Source organism: Plectropomus leopardus, chromosome 18, assembly GCF_026936395.1.
Source record: "Plectropomus leopardus strain MGB_pleo_1.0 chromosome 18, ASM2693639v1, whole genome shotgun sequence".
In the NCBI taxonomy this organism is placed as follows: Eukaryota; Metazoa; Chordata; class Actinopteri; order Perciformes; family Serranidae; genus Plectropomus; species Plectropomus leopardus.
Window position 1 is genome coordinate 31676334 of NC_142193.1, and position 26179 is coordinate 31702512.

A 26179-nucleotide genomic window follows, 5' to 3' on the forward strand; every position below is an offset into this window, starting at 1 on the left:
ATGTAACAAATCAGTCGTTTGCAAAAACCTACAATGCCACATTTCTCTGGTGATCGGTTTGGTTCAACAGAACCGTGTATGTTTGGCATGGCACTCTGCATACGGCTCACACCCTCCAAACACATCCAGATTTGGGGCATAATTTATAGCACGATAAAGTGTAAATTTGGGAAAAAAATGAACAAAAGGACAGAAACATGCAGTGTGTTTTCTGGTTGAAATTTGGTTTTTAATCTGAACAAACCCCAAATCTGGCCTGCATGCTCCTCACACCATCCCCTCTGACCTCATTATATGAGTGCGACCTGCATGAGTGAATCCATACACAGAAATGCACCTTGAATGCACCACGGCTTCGGCCCCCTCAGCCCCAGCTCGCTGCTCTGAGTCCCCCCGTCTCAAATACTCTCTTCTGTCCTTCCTCTCTGCTTGCCTTCGCTGGCGCCCACAAGGTGGTAATATTTTTCAAGGTATGTATGGATACACACCTGTTCAACTCTCAGAACGAGCAGCCGTCCTCCGCGTCCTGTGGAGTGTATCAGCTGTCTGTGGCTCTCTTAGAGGACGTGCGTCAGTGCTTTCAGCCCCTCGCTGCAGGACGAGTAGAATCTAGATTATCTGGCACCGTTGCAACCCAGAGAGCTGCAACGTCAAGCTGGTGTCATGTGCTGACTGAATGGAAACGCTAACTCGTTAGCATCCATTAATCGACTCCCCTGTCGCACCAGAGCTCGCACAGAGAGCGTAGTCTCTGAAGGCCTGAACAAAATGGATTTGTTCCGTGAGGAGCGTTCCATTTTGATTCATGCGGCAGCTAGTCCGAATCCAGATTAGACCCGCTCAGTATGTTAGCACATTAGCTGTGTTTTGCTAACATATAATGCTGCCTTCACATGTTCCTCAGAAATATCGTATTTATGAGTTATGAGCTCATGAACTCCCAAATCGGGATTACGAAAATTTCAATGATACCCGAGTTGTGATGTTTGCGTGACGTCTGCATCTATTAGCTGCAGCAAGCATGCAAACTTTTAAGCACGTCAGGCGGGTAAACTAGCATTGATAACAACATCACAATACTGAGCCGTCGACTTGACGTCATAAATGCATAAACATGGCGGGCAGGAATGTCCGAAAAATCCTAGAAACGTCCTAAAATCAGAGAAATGTCATAAAACCCTAGAAATAGCCTATTCTAGAAACCCAAAAATGTCCAAAAAATCCTAGAAATATCCTAAAATCAAAAAAACGTCCTAAAATTCGAGAAATATCCAAAAATCTGATTAATGTCCTAAACTCTGAAAAATGTCCTAAAATCCTAAAGTCAATGATTGGTCATATGTATTGTGTAATATGGTAGTTATGTCCAACGTTACATATAAAAATATATCAGAATATCAAGAAATTAGTTTAAAAAAAAGTTATAAATTACCTGAAAATAAGCACCAAAAAGAGAAGTAAGAACAGGGAAAATAACCCAAAAAGTGCTCAAATGTATATGTATTATGTTAATGTGTATGTATTAACATAATCTCAAAATTAAAATTATAGTAATTGTAACTATTGTTTTCTGGACATTTTCATATTTTTGTTTCTTTAAAAAAAAAAAAAATAGGTAATTTTCTTGTGACATTTTACTGATTTTTTTCCTAATTTGTGGGACATTTATTCCCACGTTGCCTTTTTCCCCTGCTCGGGTTTCGAAGGGTTAAATAGCTTGTGAAAGGCGTCTGAACGCAGCAAAAGAAAACTGATGCTGATCCAGGTTTAAAACAGTAAAAAACAATATTAACCGTATAGTTATGCTTCTAACTAGATCACGAGTGCAGCACACTCATGAAACGTCGTCGCTCTGAGCTTTAAATAAACCACATTATTTTCGCTGTTTTCTGGGTTACCCAGATGCTTTCTGGGAAATCCTCCATGGGATGCAGCCTGCAGATAAACATGGCTATCATGCATTTATATATCAAGTATTTCACGACACTTTGGCTCTTTAGGGCCCTGTCTGTCATCCAGATTGATTTTTGTTTGCCACTTTAATGTCCCTGCTGAAAGCAATACTTCCCGTCTCCATCAACCATAAAATGTTTCTCATCATGTTTCACATTTGTTTTGTGCTCCACGAGAGGACGTTTGCAGCTCACGCCCTTTCCATCAGAAAATGAGTTTTCTTCTTTTTTACTATGTTTTGCAAACACTGTGAACACTTTGGAGTATTTGAACTCGTCAGAGTAGCGATGAACACAACCTTTCTGAAGTATGAAATGTATATTTTGTTCTCATACGTGCCAGGAGATCATTGTCCTGATGCATATAAGCACTGATGATGTGTAATATATAATATATGAGAAATACAGGATTATTTTTGATGTGCTGCAGTTTGAGCAGTTATATTTATGTCCACATGTTCAGAGACAATTCAGAGAGAATCGTCTTATTCTAACAAGTGTTTCAGTCAGTGGACAGTCCATAATAAATTTACTGGTTTTACAACGTTAAAGCTGCACTAATCAATGCTTTAGTATTGATGATGGATCAGTTATAGCATGAGTGATAATAAAAGGGCTCCATGTTGATAAAACTATCAGCTGAGTCTGCAGGGTCCCTCAGCTTTGCAGAGCGTTGTAGCGTCTTTCAGCTACTGACTTTACTGTTTTGGTTCACTCTCATCAGATTTTCTGTTTAGCTACAGCTGTTTCCGAAAAAAAGAGCCTTGTAAATTATCTGCACAGCACCAAGAAGCATTATGAGACATTAGTAAGGTAAACACAAGAGCTTAATGTTTACCTCAGAGCTGGTGGAGACCAAAACAGAGCATAAACAGCTCGTTTTTATCCCAAATATCGCCACTTTTACAGTAATTCCAGGATCAGATCCACCAAATGCCACCTGTTGCGTCTGCATGATACACCATCAACGTCAAAGTCGGAGTTAGTGCATCGCATAACTCTTCATAAATGATTTATTTTAGTCTTAGAGTAATTTGTGTCATGGGGTCGACAGGAAACTGTGACTTATTTTTTAAAAATTTCTATGGAAGCGAAACATTTAAAAGACTTTCTGTTAACCCTTTTAGACCTACGTTAAGAAGACATGGCCAAAAAAATAGTAAGAAATGTACTCGATAAATGATCTGAATTTCATGATGAAATCCTCTTAATAAAAAAATTAATCCGACTAAAGATAAGAAAGGGGAAGACGTGGTATTTGCTCTGGGCGAGCGTCCCCTTTCCGTCCTCTGACACGGCGGTCTCGCTCTGTCTCACCTCTGTCTGCTCAGACTACAGAGAGCAGGTGACGTGGGCAGAGAGCCAGCACTGCAGTGTTCCCACCTGTTTGTCTCCATTAGCTCCGGACACCCACTGTCTGCGTCTTCTCCGGCGCACAAACACAGAGCAGAACAAAACCACAGCGCTCTCATATCTGTCTTCACGTTTCTTCCTCTTCTTTAAATCCTTGTTTCCATGTGAGTGCTGATTTATGAGAATCAACAGGTGGCTCAAGTACCGATGGAAAAAGAAAAAAGGAAAAAATTATTAAAATTCATCCTGCTGGCTGTAAAAGGATAAAAGGATAAAAAGACGGATTGAACACCTTGTTAGTAGAGCTGCAGCCAGCAGGCAGGTCATTAACTCGACTTGCTGTAGTTTCTGGATTTGGCTGAAATTTGAAATGGTGATTAAGCGAAACATCGGTTGGTTACTGGAGTTTTTTGGCCGTGATCTGGATCTGGAGTTTCATCTGTGAAACAGTTTTTGTTCTCGGTCTGTGGCTCCTGATGAGCAGACAGTTTGGCTGCTGAAAAGCGTCTGTGTGCTGTTTTGATGCTGAGGCTGCAACTTTGCTTGTTGCCGTGACGATGCTTTAAGTTTGTTTACGTGTCATCTTTATAGATGAACAGATCCTGCACAAAAACACGACACTGTGAGTTAAGCCCGGTGTACTCTGGGTGATTTTGGGCGGGGTTAGGGTTCGATCATCAGGAAAGAAACACAAAAATATACAAGTATGACAAATCAGCAGTGATAAATATAATCCAAGGTTAAAAAACATAGTAAGACAGAAGTGAACAAACAAGGAAACAAAACAGAAGCAAAAGAGAGAGAAAAAGAGGTCTCTAAATTTCTGGCATCTCCCCTGCTTGTTTTTTTTAAACTCTTTTTTGGTTTGTTTATTTTATTTTAATTTATTTATTTTTATTTCCAGGTAATTTCAGTTTTGTTTTTGCCCTTTTTTGTTTTTTACATGTACAACAAAGCCAGTCCTTCCAGGTTTCAAAGGGTTAACAAAACAGTTGAATCGCGTGTCAGATTAACCTTTGCTGCCTCGGAGGGACACCTCCAGCCGGCAGTAATTTCAGGTTTATCGTCACGGGCTCTGTGTGATTGCTTAATGCAGTTACCATGGTTACCAGTTCAGGCTGCAGGGATGTGTATTGGAATTTCTCGATCTGCTGAGCCCTGCGGCTGAATATTCGCACCTTTCTTCTTCTCTGGTGCTGCAGAGAGGGCCGTTCTGCAGAGACTCTCCAGTCACGCTGAAATGAGAATAAGGCAGCGTGGGCCTGGATTACAATTATGACATAAGCATGAACACACACACGATTATCAAAAAATAAAAAATGAAAAGTGCATTCAATTTTTTCATGGCTTCACCGTGCTGTTTTATCTCTTTGAAGTGATTATATCACTCTCTTCAAAGCCGCCAGACTCCATTAACAAAAACAGTAATTTTACCTCACGGCACACGGGAGCTGCGGCTCAACTAGATTGTTGGGTTTTATGATTTTTGGAACCAAAGAGTACAAAATGACCATGAAATGAAGTATAAAAAGTGGGTGAAATGCACCAAACAGTCCCTAAGGGTTAAACATTGCTCTTTTTCTCCTCCTCTCTGTCTTTGCAGACCATGCAAGCGGCGCGATGCCCGACGGATGAGCTGTCGCTGACTAACTGCGCCGTGGTGAGCGAGAAGGATCTGCAGTCCGGACAGTGAGTAGTCATTATCGCCTCTTCATCAACGCGCCTGTCAATGCAGGCACACGGCCGGCCGTCTCCAATCATTTTATCATTCGTCCACCTTCTCAGCCATCACTCAGGCTGCAGGACTTCCACTGTGTGATTATCACAGTTTTTTAGCTGAAACCTGAGTGAAGAGGCTCAGTCTCAGATCAGAAACATGTGAGGCAATGAACAACTTCACAAGAAGCCACCCAACATTAGCAAGCAGTTAGTAAAAAGGTAAAAGAAAGTTACTGGAAAATTAGCACATGAAAAAAAGAAAAACCAATAACGAAAAAATAGTTATAATACAATTAAACAAGAAAACGTCTTTGGAAAAAATGCAAAAAAAAAATGCAGTTAACTTTAAAAATATAATTAAAATTAAATAATTGCTTTAGAAAAATTATTGTCAAATATTTTTCTCTCTCCGTCTCTCTTTTCTGTCGTTTTTAACTAATATTCAGTTCGTTTTCCTGTCATATTTTCCTTATTTCTTGCAATTTGCAGAATATCTCTTGCCAACTTGCTTGTTGGCCCTTTTCAGCCATCCGTTAATGATTGGATGAGAAATAGCATAGAGAAAATCAGAATCTGCTGCAGACAGCTACACACACCCCTTCTTTTCTTTTTTTTCAGTCTGCATTATTTTGTCCTTGTCAGCACTTTTTGTGCCTCTGTGAAATTAAAGCTCCTCCAGTTGGTTTTGCATGATGAGCACTGAGACAGTTCAGATGTCCTCGTGTTCCTGCTGCCTTTTTGTCTCTGTGTGTCGCTCATAAAAAGAAATGATGGAGTTGAGCTGCTGACAAACAACAGTTTCAGAGACACGACACGCTCGCTGCAGCAGCGAAGCATCAAACAGCTGGAAATAAAAAGCTTACAAAAAGGAATCAGGTGAAACATTAATTGATAAGAGCTCACATCAGACGTGTTTTAGTGGAAGCCAGGTTTCAGATCTCAAAATAAACATGTTATCTAAGTTTGTCCTACATTTTACTGCCATGGCAACTGCAGCCTCGCCGTTATCATTCAGTGCCACCGAGCGGTGGTGATGTCACCGCCACCAGCAGGAGGCTGTGCGCTCGCCTCACTCAGGAACAGCTCTTTACTCAGGTGGAAATGACATTTTCTGGTGATGAGTGTATGCAGATTATCTGCTGCGAGATACTGTAATTTTCTAAAGTCACGACTCAAACAAGTGTCTGTCGTCGCCTAGCAACAAGGTGACATGAATGTTGGAAGTGAAGGCGTTAATTACTGCAGTGACGTCATGTGATTCATTCCTATGCAACGACATTAAAAGATGGTTTGACTTAAACTTCGAAAGGTAACAAACGCTTGTTGAAACAGAGGAAACATGAGTAACACTCACTCTTATTATGTTGGACTGCTCTTTGCGAACTTTGTCTGCTGTTTGTTGCAAAATCAAGACAGCTTAAAAAAAAGTCAAATATTCTGCAGAGAAATCCCAGACCCGAGGACATTTTACAGTCCGTCAGGTCATATCCCAGAAGCTGAGAGGGAAACACTGTCAGTGTGTGTGGAGGTCATGCAGCAGTGTGTAATTAGCCTGTTTCACAGGGGCATTATTGAGATGTGATTTCTTAACTCTTAGGAACCGTTTGGCATATTTTCATTTTCACTCTCCATGTTGTGATAACTGTGTGTGTGTTGATGCATGTGTCCTAAATGTAGTCCAGATTGTGTATTTGAGTGTAATCAGTGAATTTGCAGCTCAGCTCCTACAATAAGTCTAAAATACACTGTGGAAACTAAATAGTTACATTCAGACTGTTCAGGTCCAAAAATGCTCCATTGAAACCCATTCAAACTGACATTTTTGATCCCACAGCCATCAGAGCAGAAAAACAGGACTTGTATTATTTCTGGGTGTCATTCTGGGCTTTTGACTCTGAATTTGTCATTTTGACTATTTTCCACCTGATGAGGTCATTTTGACCATATTTGGCATATGGAGGAAATACATGCTATTTCCACTAGGTGACCTGTCACAGTCAATGTAGCGGCTAAGAAAATCTACTTTGCCTGTAGCATATTGAAAATAATTCATTTTTTGTGGGGGCTTTCCATCAAAAAACCTGGCATTTAAAGGATTAAAATTCTGAAAATTAATGCATAGTTGATATTTATGATTAGGACTGACGCTGGTTAAAAAAAACCTCAATGAAAGTAGAAAACCATATTAATGTCAAATATTTTTTAGAAACTGATTTTGAAAAGCCCATTTTGTGCGCAGAGCGATGCGAGTGTGTGTGATGATAGAGTGGCCCCTAAGGGGTTAATAACCACCTGTGTCCTGTGTCTGCAGACATGTGACTGTGAAGACCACGCCCAACCACAAGTATGTGTTTACAGTGAAGACCCATCACACTGTGGCACCTGGGAGCATCGCCTTCAGTCTGCCGCAGGTACACACACACACACACACACACACACACACACACACACACACACACACACACACACACACACACACACACACATTTTCCTCATTTCTCTTTACTTATCCCTTAAAACTTTTCTCTGTTTACTTACCTCTCGTACCTTAAAGGGATAGTTCACCCAGAAATGAAAATTCGGTCATTATCTCCTCCCCCTCATGCCGATGGAAAGTCGGCTGAAGTTTTATAGTTCACAAAAACACTGACGGTTTTTCACGGTGAAAAGGCGTCGCACTCATCTCCCAAACAATTGAGGCAAATAGTGAGCAGGATCCAAGTGTCCTGAAGCCCCGACATGCCAACTTGTTTTGAAAAACGTCACTGTCGTCATGTTTTTAGCCTTGTTTTAGCCGGTGGCTCCGAGTGTTGGAGCTGTGATGCATGTTTGTTTTTTTGTGTTTTTTTTCCTGATACAAACGTTTCTTTTCATCTGCATTAGTGTGAGTAGATAATGAATGAATTTTAATTTTGGGTCAAAGCTGTTAACTTCAGTATCTCTCTCGCTGCTTATCTCGCTTTTTTAATCTCTTTTCTCACCTTTTTACTTGCCTCTCTTTCTACTTCTCTCCTGTAGAGGAAATGGGCCGGTCTGTCCATTGGCCAGGAGGTTGAAGGTACGCCATTTGACAATTTAAATGTTGGTTATTAACTCTGCTGACAGAACAATCGAGCCCTGCCGGCCCTATTTACTGTTGCTTTTTCTTTAAAACATTATAAAAAGATTGAGGTTGCAGTGGGGGACTCTGTCTTGTCTGCCAGAAGACAAGAGCTCATATTCTGAGCAGAGGACATAAGACGGGTCAGTCGCTGTCCTCTGGGCCTTGTACAGACTGCTCGTGTACGGACCTGAGGGTCCGGTGTTCAGTCCTCCCCATCACCGTCATGGCTGAATGCACTAGATGAACAATTGTGTTCATTTTGAGCTGCACAGTTAAGTTTCCACACTATGCTGACTGCCGGTATCTGATCAAGCTCTCCAGAACGGCCGGATAAAATAAGGCCCCTTTCACACGGCGCATGTCAGGAGCGTGTCAGGAACACGTCGGGAACACGTCGGGAACACGTCGGGAACACGTCGGGAACACGTCGGGAACACGTCGGGAACACGTCGGGAACACGTCGGGAACACATCAGGAGCGCGTTGTGCAGGAGCTGCACGACTTCATGAATCAGAGAAATTTGTGCTCACAAATATGGAAATACAGTACTCGTATCTGCAGGCAGCGACGCAGCAGCAACGTTGCAACAACGCTGCATGTCTGAACACCACAAGCCTGAAACACGCTGCAGTTAGGCGAAGTCACGCACTTCTGACGCGCGCTGTGTGAGGCGGGCCGAAAACCGTGACCCTCTGGTCCACGCTGCGTATGAAGCAAAGTCTCTGCTGGAAACGATTACACAGACTTTCGACGTGGACCTTCCAGCTGAAGGTGTCGTCCGAGTTTATACAAATACTTGTGCGAGCAGACCGGGCTGATGTGGGTATCATGTATGATAACAGCAGTGTGTTCCCCCACCGATTTAGGGTCCATCATCGTCTTAATTTAGATTTAAATGAGACGGTTTGTGTCTCACTATTGCACAAAGTTTTCAGTTTGGGATCGATGAGCTGACGGACTTTAGGATCTCGAAAGCGTGCTCGTCTGATCCAAGATGTTGCGTTTACTGATTTTTTTCCCGTCTGTCCTTTCAGTTGCCAACTACAACTTTGACAAGTCCAAGCAGTGCATCGGCGCCATGACGATCGAAATCGACTTCCTGCAGAAGAAGAGTACAGACTCCTCCCCCTACGACTCGGACAAGATGGCCGCCGAGTTCATCCAGCAGTTCAACAACCAGGCCTTCTCCGTCACCCAGCAGGTTCACACTCACACTCCTCACAGTGTCAGACACACACATTTTGCTTCGTGTTTTGCTCTGACGCCGCTCCGCAGGTTGTTTCATTTTTTTTCTCTCTCGTCTCAGCTCGTCTTCAGCTTCTGCGACAAGCTGTTTGGTTTGGTGGTGAAAGACATCGAGGCCATGGACGCCAGCATCCTCAAAGGCGAGCCGGCCTCGGGAAAGAAACAGAAGGTAACCTGAGCGCGGCTTCAAACAGCCGATCTCCCCTCAGCGCATCTCCTGTGAACCGCACCGCCGCACAGTAGCCGCTCTGTAATTAAACTCTCATTAAAACACATCAGAGAAATGTTGAGCTCCAGAAATCACCTGAAATCAAGGTGAGCTCAGCGTCACAGGAGCAAACTCTGATCAATAACCCGCCATATGTTTACCACACACTGCTGCAGCGCCGTGAATCATTAATCTCACGTTTAAGCATCATCTCCATCCTCATAAACATCCGCCTGACAGCTGCCGTCACCGCAGAACAGAAGAGCTTCCCGCCCCGCTTTATCGCATCATTATTTATTTATGCACATTACTGAGGTAAAAAAAACGGTTTAAATTATATTCATCTATACATATAAATGTATGTAAAAAGGCGGTTAATCTAAAAAATAATAAATCAAGCAAAAGTATGCTATTGCACAAACACATGCACCGTGCACGTTTTAGGGCCACAGTGCATTCATGTTCTGCATGTTAACACGAGTCCTCAGCTGATGCTTTGATCAGGACATATTTCAGCAGACGGCCTCGTATATGATGAACCGTATCTGAGTCATCGGCTGCAGAAATGATCACAGGTCTAAAAACACACACGGATCATTTTGTAATGTTGGAGGCGAATGAATAAAAGTCTGAATGTTCGCTGAGTGCAGACTGTTTCTGTGTTTCCTGTGACAGATCGACTGCGGGCTGATGGTGGGAAACAGCCAGGTGATTTTTGAGAAGGCCGAGAGCTCCTCCCTCACACTAGTCGGTATGCTCCTAATTTCTCAGGACCTTAACCCTTTGAAAACCAGAGCAAATTAGCTTGATTTAAGTAATATCTAATTATCACCTCCAGCTAATTTCAGGTCATTTCCTCCTCACCTTTTACATTTTTTTGCAAATTGACAGACATTTCTTGTTGTTTACTAAATTAGCTTGATTTCTTTCAAAAGCATTGGGACAAGGCAGTGAGCAACTTCCTTTTTACTTTTTTTTTTTTTTTTTTTAAATATCCAATCATCACCTACAGCTAATTTTTAGGTCATTTTCTGCTGTTTTGCAATTTAAGGGGAAACTTCTTGTTGCCAACTTGCTCATTGCCTTTTTCCCATGTTTTCAAAAATAAATCAAACCAATTTTCTCAGGTTTTGGAAGTTTAATGACCTAAGGATCTAGACTTTAAATATATATTTGGTCAGAACTTCTTTTTCTCTGTTTTTCTTGGCATAATTTTAAATTTAGGTTAAGTGCAGCATGAAGTATTTAAAAGTGAATATATTTATTTATTTATTTACTTATTATTTTAGATAAATTTCTTTATTTGAAAAACATTCATCATTTCATGTAAACTCAGGCAGCTGCGTGCAGCGCTCCTGTATCACTTTCCTCCACACGATGGCGGTAAAAACACATTAAAGTGTTTTCTCACTGATGTGTGGTCCTCCTCAGATTACCAGCAGCTGAGAAAAAGCCCAGGAAAGATTTAAAGTCCAAACGTTAATGTTAGGAGTTTTAATGTTTCATTGAGCTCATTTGAAATCCCAGTTTTCTTGAAATAAGGAACTTTTTTGTGTGTGTTTCTCTTGTCTGTTTCAACAGGAAAGGCAAAGACTAAGGAGGCACGACAGACAATCATCAACCCCGACTGGAACTTTGAGAAGATGGGAATCGGAGGTCTGGACCGGGAATTCTCTGACATTTTCCGCAGAGCCTTTGCATCCCGAGTCTTCCCTCCGGACATCGTGGAGCAGATGGGTGAGACACTCGCGTTGTTTTCACTCCTTCCGCCGTCCTTTAACCTGCCCTTTAACCTGCCCTTTACGAGCTGTCATTACATGAAATTTAAAATTTCTCTGTCCTCATATACAGTGGTGGAATGTAACTAAGTACATTTACTCAAGCACTGTATTTAAGTATGAAGTTTTTGGTGTGTTTCTTCTTCTTGTTTCTTTTTTTACTTTTGAAATTTTGCTTTTTATTATTATTTATTTAGATTAGCTTAGAATGTATATATATGTATAATTTATAATTTGGAAGTTTTTTTTCTTTTTATAATTTAGGGGTTTGAGGGTGCCACTTTATACTTTTACTCCACTACATTTACTACATTTATTTTTGCAGCTTTAGTCACTTATGATTAAGATTTTGCATAAATAGATAAGAAGGGTTTGAAAACATTACTTGAGTAATCAATTGGTTCACAAAAAAATAACTTTAATAAGTATTTTGATGAAAAATCTTATTCTATTTTTTAAAATAGTTTTTAATTCTATGGGGTATTATTTTCATTTTTGTTTATAATTTTGAGTTTTTTTGGATGTTAATTCTTCTTCTTGTTAGAGTAATTTCTGGGTGTCTTTTTTTACTTCCTTTTTCATTCATTTTTATTTATTTATTTTAACTTTTGAAGTTGTTTTTTTTCTATTTTTTATTGATATTTTTTGTCCTTTTTAAAAAAAATATTTTTTAGTGCTAGGGTTTTCTCCTTTTTTTAATCTTAAAGTTTCAGGTGTTTTTATTATTTTTGTAATAACTTGGGGGTTTAGGGATGTTTTTCTATTTGTTTAATTAAATTATTTTTGGTTGGTTTTTTTTCCTTGTTTTTTTCATTTTTTTCATTTTCAGTGCAGGACTTTAACTTGTAACAGTATTTTCACATTGTGGTTTTAATACTTTTACTGAAGTAACGGCTCTGAATACTTCTTCCACCGCTGCTCGCTGACATATAAGTAATGCAGGTTCTTTCCTTTCGTCTGTGAACGTGATTATAGAGAAAAAACTGATTTTATTTTCTGGTTTAAACATTTGTTTTGCATAACCTGACTCTGCGGGTGCGGCGTATTCCCGCCGGCGGCAGAATGTAATATTCAGTAATGTAATGGAGGAAACAGGGTTAGTCGCAGTGCAGCAGAGACACACACACACACACACACACACACACAGAGTAAGACAATAAATTCATCGCTGTTATGATTCATTTTATTAATCTGCTTTCTTTTCCCGCTGGCTTTGAGCACTAAACCATTTTACAACATGAATACATCTTTTCCTCTCCTGTCTCCTTCCTTTCTCTCTCTCCTCTCTGATTCTTATTGCACGTTTCATCTTCCTCTCCTCCTCCTCCTCCTCCTCGTCCCCTCTTCCTCGTTTCAGGGTGTAAGCACGTGAAGGGCATCCTGCTGTTTGGGCCTCCTGGTTGTGGTAAAACACTGATGGCCCGGCAGATCGGAAAGATGCTCAACGCCCGCGAGCCAAAGGTCGTCAACGGCCCCGAGATCCTCAACAAGTACGTGGGAGAGTCTGAGGCCAACATCCGCAAACTGTTCGCCGATGCAGAGGAAGAGCAGAAGAGGGTGAGAGACGCTCGGCGTGCTTTTCTATATATTCTGTAACAACCAAATTCATCCTTTCTAAACCCGACCTCTCTGCAGCTGGGAGCCAACAGCGGCCTCCACATCATCATCTTCGATGAGCTGGACGCCATCTGCAAGCAGAGAGGAACGGGCGCCAGCAGCACGGGCGTGCACGACACCGTGGTCAACCAGCTGCTGTCCAAGATCGACGGCGTGGAGCAGCTGAACAACATCCTGGTCATCGGTCAGTATTTATATGAATACTATATGAATGTGTAGGCATGTGTATACATGTACAAAGTCAGTATATGTGTACACGCAGTGCATTTAGAGTAGTAGTCCTTTTACATTATCATCTGGGTAAGATGAGTAGGAATATTTAATTATTATTTTTTTATTTTTAAATTTTATTTTATTGTATTTTTTGTAATCATCTTCTTGTCATACTTATCTCCGTATATTTTAATTTTTTAATTCTTATATCTTGTTTGTTTTCTTTTCTTTATTTATTTATTTTTATTCATTTATAATTATATATATTTTTATTATTATTTTTAGCGCTCTCACATGTGCAGCACTTTGTGCTGCATTTTATAAATGAAAGGTGTTATATCGCTCCGTGTCTCATCCGGCCGCTCGCGCTGAGCTCTCATTATTATTACCAGGGGCAGATGTAATGTTTTGGGGGCCCGGGGCCACAAGCACATGAGCTTATTTTCAGCCTTTCTCTAACTGTGAATGTCGGCAGGCAGTTGGCAGCTATAGGAGAAGTAGGCCGACTCAAAAGTTTTTAATTCCTGAGTAAAATGATTAATAGCACAGAAGTTTGACAGAAGCTGAAGTCAGAGTCCTGCAGTCAGGAGAGGTTGGACTATTATCAGCACAATGTGCTTCAATTTACCTGAAGTTTGTTTCAGATGGAGCTTTTCATTTTTATACAATATAATATATATAATATAATCGTGAAGTAAAATGTTCAGTTAATGGTGATATTGATTTTAGGTTTGAGGCTCGGACCTTTGCTGGGAGGACATTTTAGTAACTGGCTCTCTGTGAGTTTTAGTAGAATAGGTCCTCCAGCTGGTGATGCTGTTCTACAGTATATTTGTCATGTTCAATGTCTGACAGAAAATAAATATTTAAACCAAAATGAACCTGATGATATCTTCATATCTCACTGAGGAGTCAAAGGAACCTTTAAGCTCGACAGAAACAGTGATTTGATGTATATTGTGATATATATCAATATCGACTGATAAAAAAATATTGTGATAAAACTTTATTCCATATCACCCAGCCCTATTTGAAAGGTTTAAATACTTACAAATGGCATCTAAAAACTGTGCAAGAAAACAGTTTTTAAGGGTTAAATAATGTTCGTTTGATTCTGCGTCCGCCCTCCTTCCTCCCTCTCAGTCTGTTTTTCCTCTTTTCTCTGCAGGAATGACCAACAGGCCCGACCTGATCGATGACGCTCTGATGAGGCCCGGCAGGTTTGAGGTCAAGATGGAAATCAGTGAGTGTTTAACGGGACTTCTTCCTCTCTCTGCCTTTCTGTTCAGTTTCAAGTCTTTTATTTTAAAATGAGTCAGATGACACAGAAATTGCTGCCTTCATGTGCTCCTCAGAAATATTGTACTTCCCAGTTGTGCAGCCGTAATTACGACATTCGCAACAAACATGAACGCTAGAAGTGAAAAGGTTGTTTTTTTGTGGTGGAAAAGGCAAGTAGAAAAAAAATCACCGCAGTCCAAAAACGGTCAAAATGTTGCTGACATCAAGTGTTTCTTTACCTGGAGGGAAGAACAGGATTTATTCCTTGGAAACACGGTTTACATTGAATGGTTTGGATGACAAGTTTTGATCAAAAGTAAAACCAAGATACTTAAATGTTCTGACCTTTTCAGTTTTAACACCTTTTTATCGTAATACTGAAATACAATACAGTAAGTGTACTACTTTCATTTCCTGTAGTATGTATTTTACTTTTTATGTATTCACTGTTTGTACTGTTTAGCATTATGTTTTTTATGATCACATTTTTCTTTAGTTAACAATTAGTATATCAGATCACGTATATGCAGCCGTATCTCATACATTGTGCTCATTAACAATCAAAAAAAAGAAAAAAAAAAACCCCTCCCTTACTCAGCCCAGCTGCGTAGAGTGACCTGTGATGTCATATAATTTCACATTAATTGATCAATTTTAAAAAGAAGAAGGAAAAACAAACTCACAGAAATAAATAATATTAATAAAATTTACAAAAAAAATCACAGAAATAAATAATGAAAAAATCTTATCTGTATAATAATAGTAATAGAATAGAAATATTATATATGTATAAGCATTCCTACATTCATATACATATATGTTATGTTTTTAATCACAACATGGTGCCAATAAATCAGCGTGGAGTTGAACAGGGACTTTCGTATTCGTGTCACATTCCTAATTTTCTCTTTCATGTTGATTTCCTCCTCTGTCTCTCCATCCTTCCCTCTCTCCTTCTGTTCTCTCACATTTTTTCCACCGCTCTTTTCCGTCCATCTTCTCCTCTCTCCCTCTCTGCGTCCTCCTCGTCTCTCCTCCAGGTCTGCCTGATGAGAAGGGCCGTGTGCAGATCCTCACCATCCACACCAACAAGATGCGAAATTTCAACCTGCTCGCCGCCGACGTCAACATCCTGGAGCTGGCGGCAGAGACCAAGAACTACAGCGGCGCCGAGCTGGAGGGGCTGGTCAGGGCCGCCCAGTCCACCGCCATGAACCGACACATCAAGGTCCTCACACACACACACACACACACACACACACACACACACACAGAGCAAATATTCTCACATGAGGGCTGGGATGTTCTGCAGCGAGAAGTCAAGAGATGTGTCCAATGTGATGTGTGTTTTTTTTTAAATTAATTATTTTTTTAATTTTGTGAATAATATTCACAAAAAAATAAAATCACCAGTTCAGTCAATTTCTTTTTTTTTGATGTTCTGTCTTCTTATTTAGTAGTTTTTTATTTTATTTTTTTTATTTTTTTTATTTTTAGATTTTTGTGTGTTTTTTCTTTTTCAAAAATAATAATATATGATTAATAATAATACTTTTTTTTTTTTTTTTTTAATACAACTACAACAGCAGGGCACTCAGGCTGAGTCACCTTCTTGTTTTTAAAAAAACATATTCATAACATTAAAAAACAATACACACAAGATTCACTATCTTACAAACTACTCTCGCTACATGAGTTTCTGATTTTATTTCTATATTATTTTAATTGTGTAAATCTTTAAATCTGAGAAGCACTTTGTGCTTAAGCTTAAAAGTACTATATAAAAAAAGATTAAAATTCTTATTATTAATATTATAATAAACTGAACTCGGTCTCTTTAATTGGTGGAGTTTCCGTTAAAGCTGACATTGTTTTGATGCAGTTATATGTGTCTCTTCTCGTCCAGGCCACGTCCACAGTGGAGGTGGACATGGAGCGAGCCGAGAAGCTGCAGGTCACCAGAGACGACTTCATGGGGTCCCTCAACAACGACATTAAACCAGTACGTACCAGGTCTCCTCAGGTCTTTCAGATCTCCTCAGGGCTCCTCAGGTCTCCTCAGGTCTCCTCAGGCCTCCTCAGGTCCCCTCAGGTCCCCTCAGGTCCCCTCAGGCCTCCTCAGGCCTCCTCAGGTCCCCTCAGGTCCCCTCAGGCCTCCTCAGGGCTCCTCAGGCCTCCTCAGGTCTCCTCAGGTCTCCTCAGGCCTCCTCAGATCTCCTCAGGTCCCCTCAGGTCCCCTCAGGTCCCCTCAGGCCTCCTCAGGCCTCCTCAGGTCCCCTCAGGTCCCCTCAGGCCTCCTCAGGGCTCCTCAGGTCTCCTCAGGTCTCCTCAGGTCTCCTCAGGCCTCCTCAGGCCTCCTCAGATCTCCTCAGGTCCCCTCAGGTCCCCTCAGGTCCCCTCAGGTCCCCTCAGGCCTCCTCAGGCCTCCTCAGGCTTTAGGAGTACAGTGTAATCCTGCTGCTCCTGACTCTCTCCTGTTGCTCTGCAGGCGTTTGGTACGAACCAGGAGGATTACTCCAGCTACATCATGAACGGCATCATCAAGTGGGGCGACCCGGTGACTCACGTGCTGGATGACGGCGAGCTGCTGGTGCAGCAGACCAAGAACAGTGACCGCACGCCGCTGGTGGCTGTGCTGCTGGAAGGTAAACAACCCGTCAAAATGACAAATTCAGAGTCAAAAGCCCAGAATGACACCCAGAAATAATACAAGTCCTGTTTTTCTGCTCTGATGGCTGTGGGATCAAAAATGTCAGTTTGAATGGGTTTCAATGGAGCATTTTTGGACCTGAACAGTCTGAATGTAACTATTTAGTTTCCACAGTGTATTTTAGACTTATTGTAGGAGCTGAGCTGCAAATTCACTGATTACATTCAAATACACAATCTGGACTACATTTATGTCTCAGGACCCCCCCACAGTGGAAAGACGGCCCTGGCGGCGAAGATTGCAGAGGACTCGCAGTTCCCCTTCATTAAGATCTGCTCTCCGGACAAGATGATTGGACACTCAGAGATCTCCAAGTGCCAGGCAATCAAAAAGGTACGTGCTGCCGAGGGTTAACCCTTCGAGCGTGTCGGCAAAAAGAGAGGCATTTTTCATTTAACCCTTTGAAACCTGGATCCTCATCACTTTTCTTGTGCTGCACTCAGACACCTTTCACAAGCATTTCAAACCTCTGAAGCGCGAGCAGATTGGTTTGATTTATTTGGAAAAAACACGGCAAAAAGGCAATGAGCAACTTGTCCCGAGAAATGTCCCGCAAACTGCAAAAAATAATAAAAGGTGATGAGAAAGAGAGAAAGAAAATTATTCTGAATTTCATTTTTAAAAAAAGCCTGAAAACAGTATTCAGAATTATTAAAGTTATGTATTTGAAATCTATTTCTGTGCTTCTTTAGGGGTCATTTCATTTCCTTGTTTGCTTTTTTCTTTATTTGTCATTTCTTTTTTTATTTCTTGGTAAGACTTTGGGTCATTTCTTGTAAAATTACTCATTTCCTTCTTCTTATGTCTTTGAATCAGGTCAGTACACGCAGGTTTCAGAGGGTTAGACACCGGCTGTTGTCTGTCCTTTGTCCATGTCCTCATCAGCCGTCCCCCCGTCTCTTTGTCCTCCGTCTCAGGTCTTTGACGACGCCTACAAGTCTCAGCTCAGCTGCGTGGTGGTGGACGACATCGAGCGTCTGCTGGACTACGTCCCCATCGGGCCTCGTTTCTCCAACCTGGTGCTCCAGGCTCTGCTGGTGCTGCTGAAGAAAGCTCCGCCAAAGGTCAGAGGTCATCATTCTTACTAGGCGGGTTTCCATTAACGCCACAAATTGAAATTGCGAATACGAAATACGCCTAATGGAAACACACGTCAATTTCAGGAAAAAAACTCCCGTTTACTGCAAAAGTTTTCACGCTGGCATGAGGTGAAATTTCAGATTTGGCAAAACTGCAAAAGAAACACTTTTTTTTCGCCTTTAAAGCTCGTACGATGTGTAACAGCGGGCGGCGGTGATGCAACTTTATGGATGAAAACCCAAAAAAGAAGAAAAACGAAGTCACGTGACATCCTCCAAAACACGGCTCGGTGTGTGAGGACGGAGGAAGAGACCGAGATCTTCTTCACTCTGATCCGAGACGAAGAAATTACGGCGATATTAGAGCGGCTTTAGGATGTTAGGATATTTTTCAGATTTTAGGAAATTTCAAAGACTTTAGGAAATTTGTCGGATTTTAGGACATTTCGAGCATTATAGGATGTTTCTAGGATTTCACAACATTTATTTAGGGTTTTAGAACATTTCTAGGATTGTAAGAATTTTCCAAAGATTTAAGGACATTTCTGGGATTTTTGGACACATCTAGGATTACAGGATGTCCAGGATTTCCAAGATAGTTTCCAAGATATTTCCAAGACTTTGGAAAATTTCCCAGATTTTAGGATCTTTCTTAGATTTTAGGGAATTTCTAAGATTTTCGGACATTTTTAGGATTTAGGAAGTTTTTTGGATTTTAGATATTTTAAGTTTTTTTCTATTTCAGCACAAATATATGATTTTTTTGACATTTGTAGGATGCTAAGAATTTTCTAGGATTTTTGGGGATGTTTTTATAATTTTAAGGTATTTCTTGGATTTTAGTAAAGTTTTAAGGATTTTATGAGGTTTCTAGGATTTTAATTCATTTCTAGGAGTATAGGATTTTAGTACAGTTAAAGGATTTTTGCTTGTTTTCATGATTTTAGGACATCAGTGTCTCAGCTGTGTCCTCTGTCGGGGGTGTGGGGGATCCTGCTCTGGCGCTTTTTTGATCAACAAGCTCTATTTGATGCTGTTTTATGCACTCTGACACCTTATGGAGACTAAAAGTACAAAAACAATTCTCAGTGTCAATCACTTTATTTTTATTGTGAATTAGAAAACGTCAGGGGGCCACCCGGCACCCCATCAGGGGCCAGATTTGGCCCGCGGGCCGTGAGTTGAGTATCACTGTGATTAGAGCTCTCTAACACTCACAGTCATGAGTGTTACGCTTTGAATAATAATTCTGCATCGTGGAGATCAACTGGAGAATTTTTCGTGCGTCGTAATTAACAGAAGGAAGAATAAAGCGTTTGTTGGTCTTCAGGGTCGGAAGCTGCTCATCATCGGCACCACCAGCAGGAAGGACGTCCTGCAGGAGATGGAGATGTTGGACGCCTTCAGCACCACCATCCACATCCCCAACATCTCTACTGGAGAGCAGCTAGTCGACGCTTTAGAGGTATACACACACACACACACACACACACACACACACACACAGGCTTCACTTTAATGTAATCAACACATTCGGTTGCTTGAAGGTAAAGATTGTCCGCTCATACAAGGACACACAGATGAATGTGTTGAATTATACATAACCATCCGGCATTCTCAAGAGCGCGCACACACACACACACACACACACACACACACACACACACAGCCTCGACTGTGTACTCTGTGTTTGTGAGGAAAAAGCTCCATTCACTAAAGGTAGAGAAAAAAGTAAGGGGCAGAAACCTAATTAAAAGATCTTTTCACCGGCGCTCTTCCTTCGTTTTGCTTTTTTCGGTCGCGGGTTTTGAAGGCGGCGATGAAAAAGGCTCCACCTTTCTTTTCTGACGTCTTTGTTGTGTTTGCAGCTGCTGGGGAGCTTCACAGATAAAGAGCGCGCCAGCATCGCGCAGCAGCTCAAAGGGAAGCGAGTCTGGATCGGCATCAAAAAGCTGCTGGTGCTCATCGAGATGTCGCTGCAGGTACGGACGCACGCGTCACCGGTGACATGTTAGACAGCAGATTTACAGGAGAGAAAAGAGGACTGCAGGAAATGACACGGTAATTGGGTATGCAGGCAGAGTCAGAATCAGCTTTAAAAAAGTCAGTGTGAACACATTAAAGGAATAAAAATCTTTTTTTTTATTATTCTGAATGTACAAACACAGAAATAAACAACATCAGGTAAACATTTAACTTCTCTGTACAGAAATAATTAAATAAAGTATTTATTCATAGAAAAAAAACTAATTTATTAGAAAAAAGGGAATATTATCAGAGATTTTGGAATCAGAAATTTGTGGGGAAAACCTCAAAAATTCTCTGAAATTAAAGTAATAAATATGAAATAAAAAAACTACTTATTTAAAAAAATAAGTTATAATGAATTTGTGGGGGAAAAAATCCTCTGACCATTGTCACAAATGTTTGTTTTGAAATTGAAAAAATTATTTTGAACGTTTCAAGTCAAGTTTTGTCAAAAAAAAAAGAAAAGAAATTAACAGTTTTTCTCAAACTGTTGAACTTTTTCAGTGAGGTGAGTTCTCGTGTCAGCAGTCAGCTCAGTGTCTGTCCCTCTGCTCTCTCTGTCTCTGCGTCTCTATAGATGGACCAGGACTACAGAGTGTCCAAGTTCCTGTCTCTGCTCAGAGACGAGGGGGCGTGAGTACAGCCGCTCTGCACCAATCACAATCATTAACATTTCTGTCGTCCCGCCTCCTCTTTTATTCGCATCTCCATCTTAATTTGCTCCTTAAACTTGTTTTCTTTTTTGTCAGTTTGTTGTTTCCATAAACGTATTGACTGACTCCATTAATGCTGCACACACACACACACACACACACACACACACACACACACACACACACACACACACACACACACACACAGTGAACAGACAGGCAAACCCCCCATCACTACCTACTGACCTTAACGGTTTTATTCTGCGATCACCAGGCTGAACGAAGGCGATCAAATCCGAATTTAAGCAGTCGGTCTCTCTGGCTGAGCTCCGGTAAGATCAACAGCAGAACCACCAGACTAGAGCCGCTAGTTAAATGTGCTAAACCTGTAGTTCCCCCTTAGATACCAGACTAGTATTTACATTTATTTCCCTGTTTTTTTTTATTGCATTTTTAAATGGTGTTTTAGTGCATTTCACTGGAAACACACGTACAGGTGATTCTTCAGCTGTTGTTGTGTCCCTGTCAGAAATTCATAAAAAATCGCATTTTTTATTTTATTTTTCTCACAAGTGCTTGAAAACCAAAAGTAACATAGAAAATTAAATCATAAATTATTTATAAAAGTGTATAAAAGTGGTCTTTAATGTGTGTTTTTGCTGTATTTCCTTTGTCCCTGAGCAAGATTTTGGTAATTCCACGCTGCTCAATTATTAATCTAATGTTGATCTGATAGTAACTGAAATTACAGATGACACTTCATGCCCAATTAATTGAAATGTGTTGTAAGATATATTCATAATTAATGTTTCCACAACACTGTACAAAATGTAAATTCTTAAAAAAAAATACATATATATTTATACACATATATATGTGTGAATTTTTTATTTATTATTTTATTTTTTTAGTGTTTTTTTTAATACTTGGTAGGGTTGCACAGTCATAAAAAAACATTGGAAAACTCAACGAATTTGCAAATAGCATTTTCCAGGCCTGGAAAAGCTTTTGAAAATGAAATATACCTTGACAGTTTTGGAGGAAATTATGCACATTCATTTCACAAACCTGTTAAGTAACATGCGATGTGTTCAAGGTCTGTTAGAAATTTGAAAATCCAATGATAATTTCTGTTTTTTTTTTTTTTACAGTTTCTGGCTGTGACAACTAGTGTCATTTTTGGTGATTTTTAAAGAAAGCATATCACCAAAATACTTCATTTAAACATGTATTTTCTATTTTTATTTGTTTTATTCTTTTTTTTTTGTTGCAAGAAAACATAACAGTTTTGGGGAAAAATTGTCCTTGAATATGTCTGGGAACCCTGTTTTTTATTTCTTATCCGTTGAGCGTGTAGTTTGTTACAGAAATTTAGGTTTAAGTGTCACTTAAATACTCTCAGTTATATTTTAAGGCTCTTTGCATCTTCATCTTCACGTCTGTTTTTAGCTAAAAGGATCTTTAAAGGGACGTTTGACATTTCTATGCCCGGTGCATCTCACACAGTCTGCGTCTGCCCCGACAGATCACATAATCATTCAGAATATTTATTGATTTTATAGAACATGACATTCTAAATGTCATATTGCATTTTTTACTCCCCCTTCATCAATATGTTATTGTTTTAATCAATATTTTGACTCATTGTAGCTCAACTGTGTTTATTTCTGAACATCTGTGATTCTTCAGAGTGTTAAGATTTTTTTAGCATGTTTTAAATTTTATATTTTGATTATAATTTTAAGTCCTGCAGGTTTCAGGAGTCAGTTGCACCCCAGCCGACTTCTTATAATTCTTTTTAATGACAGATGCAATCTGATTTAAAAGCATTAAATTTAAGTGTCTGATTCCTGCAGTCACCCTGAATCCAGAGTCGGTGGAGTGAAAGCCTGCAGGGCTCCAGTGAAATCTTTCATCAGTATTTTTGGATGATGTGTCGGAGGTTTCGGGCTTGCCGTGGTTCGGTATTCTGGCGCCCCTCCGTACACAGCGTAGAGTGCAGTAAAGTTCAGTGAGTGATGCTGTTCTGTTGTGGCTCTCTTCTTGTTTTATAGCCGGTTAAAGCCAGCTCGCCGTTTTTTATTTTACTCAAGACACCGCCCAGCGTTGTGCTGGTGTTGTGTGAGTACTCTGGAGTTGATAAAAATGGGCACTCTTAAAGGGACAGTTCACGACTTTTGGGTTTGGGTTGTTATGTTTTCATAGTCAACGTCACAGTGGACGAGAGGAGCAGCTGCTGCAGAAGCCAGTGAAAGCAAACTTGAATGTTTAAGTTTCACTTTCACTGCATCTGATGTTCTGCTGCTCCGTCTGTGCCCAGAGTACGCTCTGCACACTGACAGTGTCGTACAATCAATGACCAAATATTTTATATATATATATATAAATAGTGCTACTAATAAACAGTCCAGCTCCAAATGTATAAAATTAATATGTGGCAGCAGATTGTAGAATAGATAGATAGATAGATAGATAGATAGATAGATAGATAGATAGATAGATAGATAAAGAGAGAAAGAATGTCTACAAATTATATAATATCAAGAATATACTAGAAAAACATGTAAATTTACCAAATAAAAGTACAAAATACAAAATGTTAAAAAATATAAAATATTATGATGTTGTCTCAAATCTGTTTAGCTGCGTCCTCAGCAGTACTTTTCTTCTTCTTCTGTGACGGTATTCCAGCCTGCGTCTCCAAACTCGGCGCGTGCCGCCTGACATCCACTGTATGTTACACACTGAGTGACTGTAGTATATGTACTATAAGCACCTTGTAAACTCCACTTCAAAAAATGTGAACTGTCCCTTTAAATGGGGAGCGTTTTAGTGAGGAAGTACTGCAACACAACCAACAGGAAACTGAAAAAACTTCTGCTTTTTCTCCTTTTTAGTGATCGCAGCTTCTATGAGTAGAGGAGCTGGAGGATGAAGCATCGCGCCGTCAACACGCCGTCAGTGGGACAAAACGAGGAAGAGGAAAAGCAGAAGATGTCTTCCTCCGTCCGTCCATCCGTCCATCTAAATACTCACCCGTTCAAAGAGAGGAACACGCTCTCGGTCTCAGCATGTTTCTGTAGGCAGTACCGCCGTATCACTGTCCTCCTCCTCTTCATCGCCACCATCATCTCTACTTATGGACATATCACAGCAAAACTACTGGAAGTCGTACTGTTAAACAATCTGTTATCTGTAAAGAAAACTGCAATAGATGATTGTAAAAAGTGCTGTTTTGTGCATCGTGCGTAAAAAAACCAACAAAAAAAGTATGTTTTCAGCTCTAGTGTTTGTTGTATTTGTTGCATTTCCTTCGTCCTGCTAAAGATAGTTAGTGTTAGTACGAAACGTGTCCTCACAAGCAGAATAAACACAACTGACACAAGCCATTAGAATATTTAAGATGTGAATCTATGAGAGGCTTTTAGTGAATATGTAGAGCAGTGACACTCAACTTACGGCCCGCGGGACAAATATGTCCCTGATGGCATGCCGAGTGGCCCCGCAAACATTTTTTCATCTCCGATAAAAAGGCCTTAATGTCCTAAATTATGAGAAATGTCTTAAAATCCTAGAAATGTCCTAGAACCCTAGGAATGTACTAAATCTGAGAAACGTCTTAAAATACGAGAAACATCCTTAAATCCTAGAAATGTCCGAAAATACAAGAAATGTCCTAAAATCAGAAAGCATCCTGAAATCCTAGAAATGTTCTCAAATCCAAGAAACCTCCTAAAGTCCTAGAAATGTCCTAAATTCGAGAAATATCCTAAAATCTGAAAAATGTCCTAAAATCCTAGAAAGGTCCTAAAATCACAGATATGTCCTAAAGTCCTAAAAATGTCCTGAAATTCGAGAAATATCCTAAAATCTGGGAAACGTCCTAAAATCGTATACAGTATATGTCGGAAAATCCCAGAAATATTCTCAAGTCCTGGAAACATCCTAAAATCTTAGAAATGTTCTAAAACACTAGAAATTTCCTAAAATTGGAGAAATATTATAAAATCCGGAAAACGTCCTAAAATCTTACAAACGTAAAATCCTAGAAATGTCCTCAAGTCCGGAAAATGTCCTGAAGTCCCGGCTGGCCCCTGGCTTCCTGTCGTTTTGTAAACGTGGCCCCTGAGGGAAGTGAGTCGAGCGTCTCTGCTGTAGTGGCTGTAAAAACGAAGCTGTTTCATGTGTGAATGTTAACCCTTTAAACACACAGTATGTTCATGTTCTGTACATAGTATATATAGACAGAAGCAGTATATCATGAGGATGATCCTTTAAACGACAGGTCTGTTTGGTTCTGTATCAGTATGGTTCTTCTTTCCCGGGTTGCTGTAACCGTGGACGTAAATGTTGGATTGTTGGCCGTCTGTCTGTGTTTGCGTGCAGTTCAGTTCAGTCGAGCTCGTGTCGCTAAAAAATCAGTGTTAACGATTAAAAAATATTCTGCACTTTTAACATCGAGTCTAAAGAACCTTCAGTATCTCAGCGGTGGGTGTGCATGTGTGGGCAACTAAACGCTGCATGTGTCCAGTGTGTCAGAGCGTGTGTGTGTGTGTGATTGGCAGGTAGTGTTTTTGAATGTGAGCGTGTGTGTGTGTGTGTGTGTGTGTGTCCAGGTTTCAACAGTTGGTGGTTAATTTGTGGGTTTTTCTCATGTCATGTGTTCAGTGCTTTGTCCATGTTCTTGTTTTGTCTGGACCATTGGTGTGTGTGTGTGTGTGTGTGTGTGTGTGTGTGTGTGTGTAAATATATAACAACATGCAGATGTATTATTGCAATAAAAAGCACCGATGCACAGGAAAAACAGTTGTCCAGCTGCCTCTTATGATGTCATTTATTTATTTATTTATCAGAATCATAAATACCAGCACAAAATGTAAATAAATAAATAAATAAATAAATAAATAATAAATACAGTAACAGTGCACTATCAGCACTAGTATGTAAATATTAAAAAATAAAATGTCTCTCACCGATTCTCATTTTTTATAAAAACCTAGGGATAAATGTTAACGGTTTTGGGTCAATTTTGTGTATGGTTTTATAATTTCTTTTTTTTTCACTAATGTCTTGTTCATTTTGGAGTCATTTATTCAACAGCTGCTCATTGCTGTGTTTTTTTTATTTTATTTTATTTTTTAAGAAATCAAGCCAATGCTGAGGTTTCAAAGGGTTAACTCTCCGGGCTCTCGGGATTATGCAACCCCCCGTTGTAACGCCACCATCGGGCCGGTAGAGGG

At 40.2% G+C, this 26179-nt stretch overlaps 1 protein-coding gene across 3 annotated transcripts in view; it reads left to right on the top strand.

Moving 5' to 3' along the window:
- LOC121956683 (vesicle-fusing ATPase) overlaps nucleotides 1-25745 on the top strand; it is a 39893-nt gene extending 14148 nt beyond the window's left edge. Inside the window, exons 2-22 of one of the 3 annotated variants that reach the window (XM_088069318.1) lie at nucleotides 453-470; nucleotides 4909-4994; nucleotides 7336-7435; nucleotides 8043-8082; nucleotides 9162-9328; nucleotides 9434-9541; nucleotides 10256-10331; nucleotides 11162-11317; nucleotides 12716-12915; nucleotides 12994-13159; nucleotides 14357-14431; nucleotides 15510-15697; nucleotides 16376-16471; nucleotides 16958-17114; nucleotides 17379-17512; nucleotides 18097-18243; nucleotides 19589-19723; nucleotides 20127-20240; nucleotides 20864-20919; nucleotides 21214-21271; nucleotides 23837-25745. In XM_088069318.1, the coding sequence (XP_087925444.1) occupies nucleotides 453-470; nucleotides 4909-4994; nucleotides 7336-7435; nucleotides 8043-8082; nucleotides 9162-9328; nucleotides 9434-9541; nucleotides 10256-10331; nucleotides 11162-11317; nucleotides 12716-12915; nucleotides 12994-13159; nucleotides 14357-14431; nucleotides 15510-15697; nucleotides 16376-16471; nucleotides 16958-17114; nucleotides 17379-17512; nucleotides 18097-18243; nucleotides 19589-19723; nucleotides 20127-20240; nucleotides 20864-20919; nucleotides 21214-21244 (2250 nt within the window). In that variant the 3' untranslated portion in view covers nucleotides 21245-21271; nucleotides 23837-25745. The remainder of the gene's footprint in view (nucleotides 1-452; nucleotides 471-4908; nucleotides 4995-7335; nucleotides 7436-8042; nucleotides 8083-9161; nucleotides 9329-9433; nucleotides 9542-10255; nucleotides 10332-11161; nucleotides 11318-12715; nucleotides 12916-12993; nucleotides 13160-14356; nucleotides 14432-15509; nucleotides 15698-16375; nucleotides 16472-16957; nucleotides 17115-17378; nucleotides 17513-18096; nucleotides 18244-19588; nucleotides 19724-20126; nucleotides 20241-20863; nucleotides 20920-21213; nucleotides 21272-23836) is intronic. The other 2 variants (XM_088069319.1, XM_042505040.2) reach the window with 2 other exon arrangements.
- Nucleotides 25746-26179: the final 434 nt, after the last annotated feature.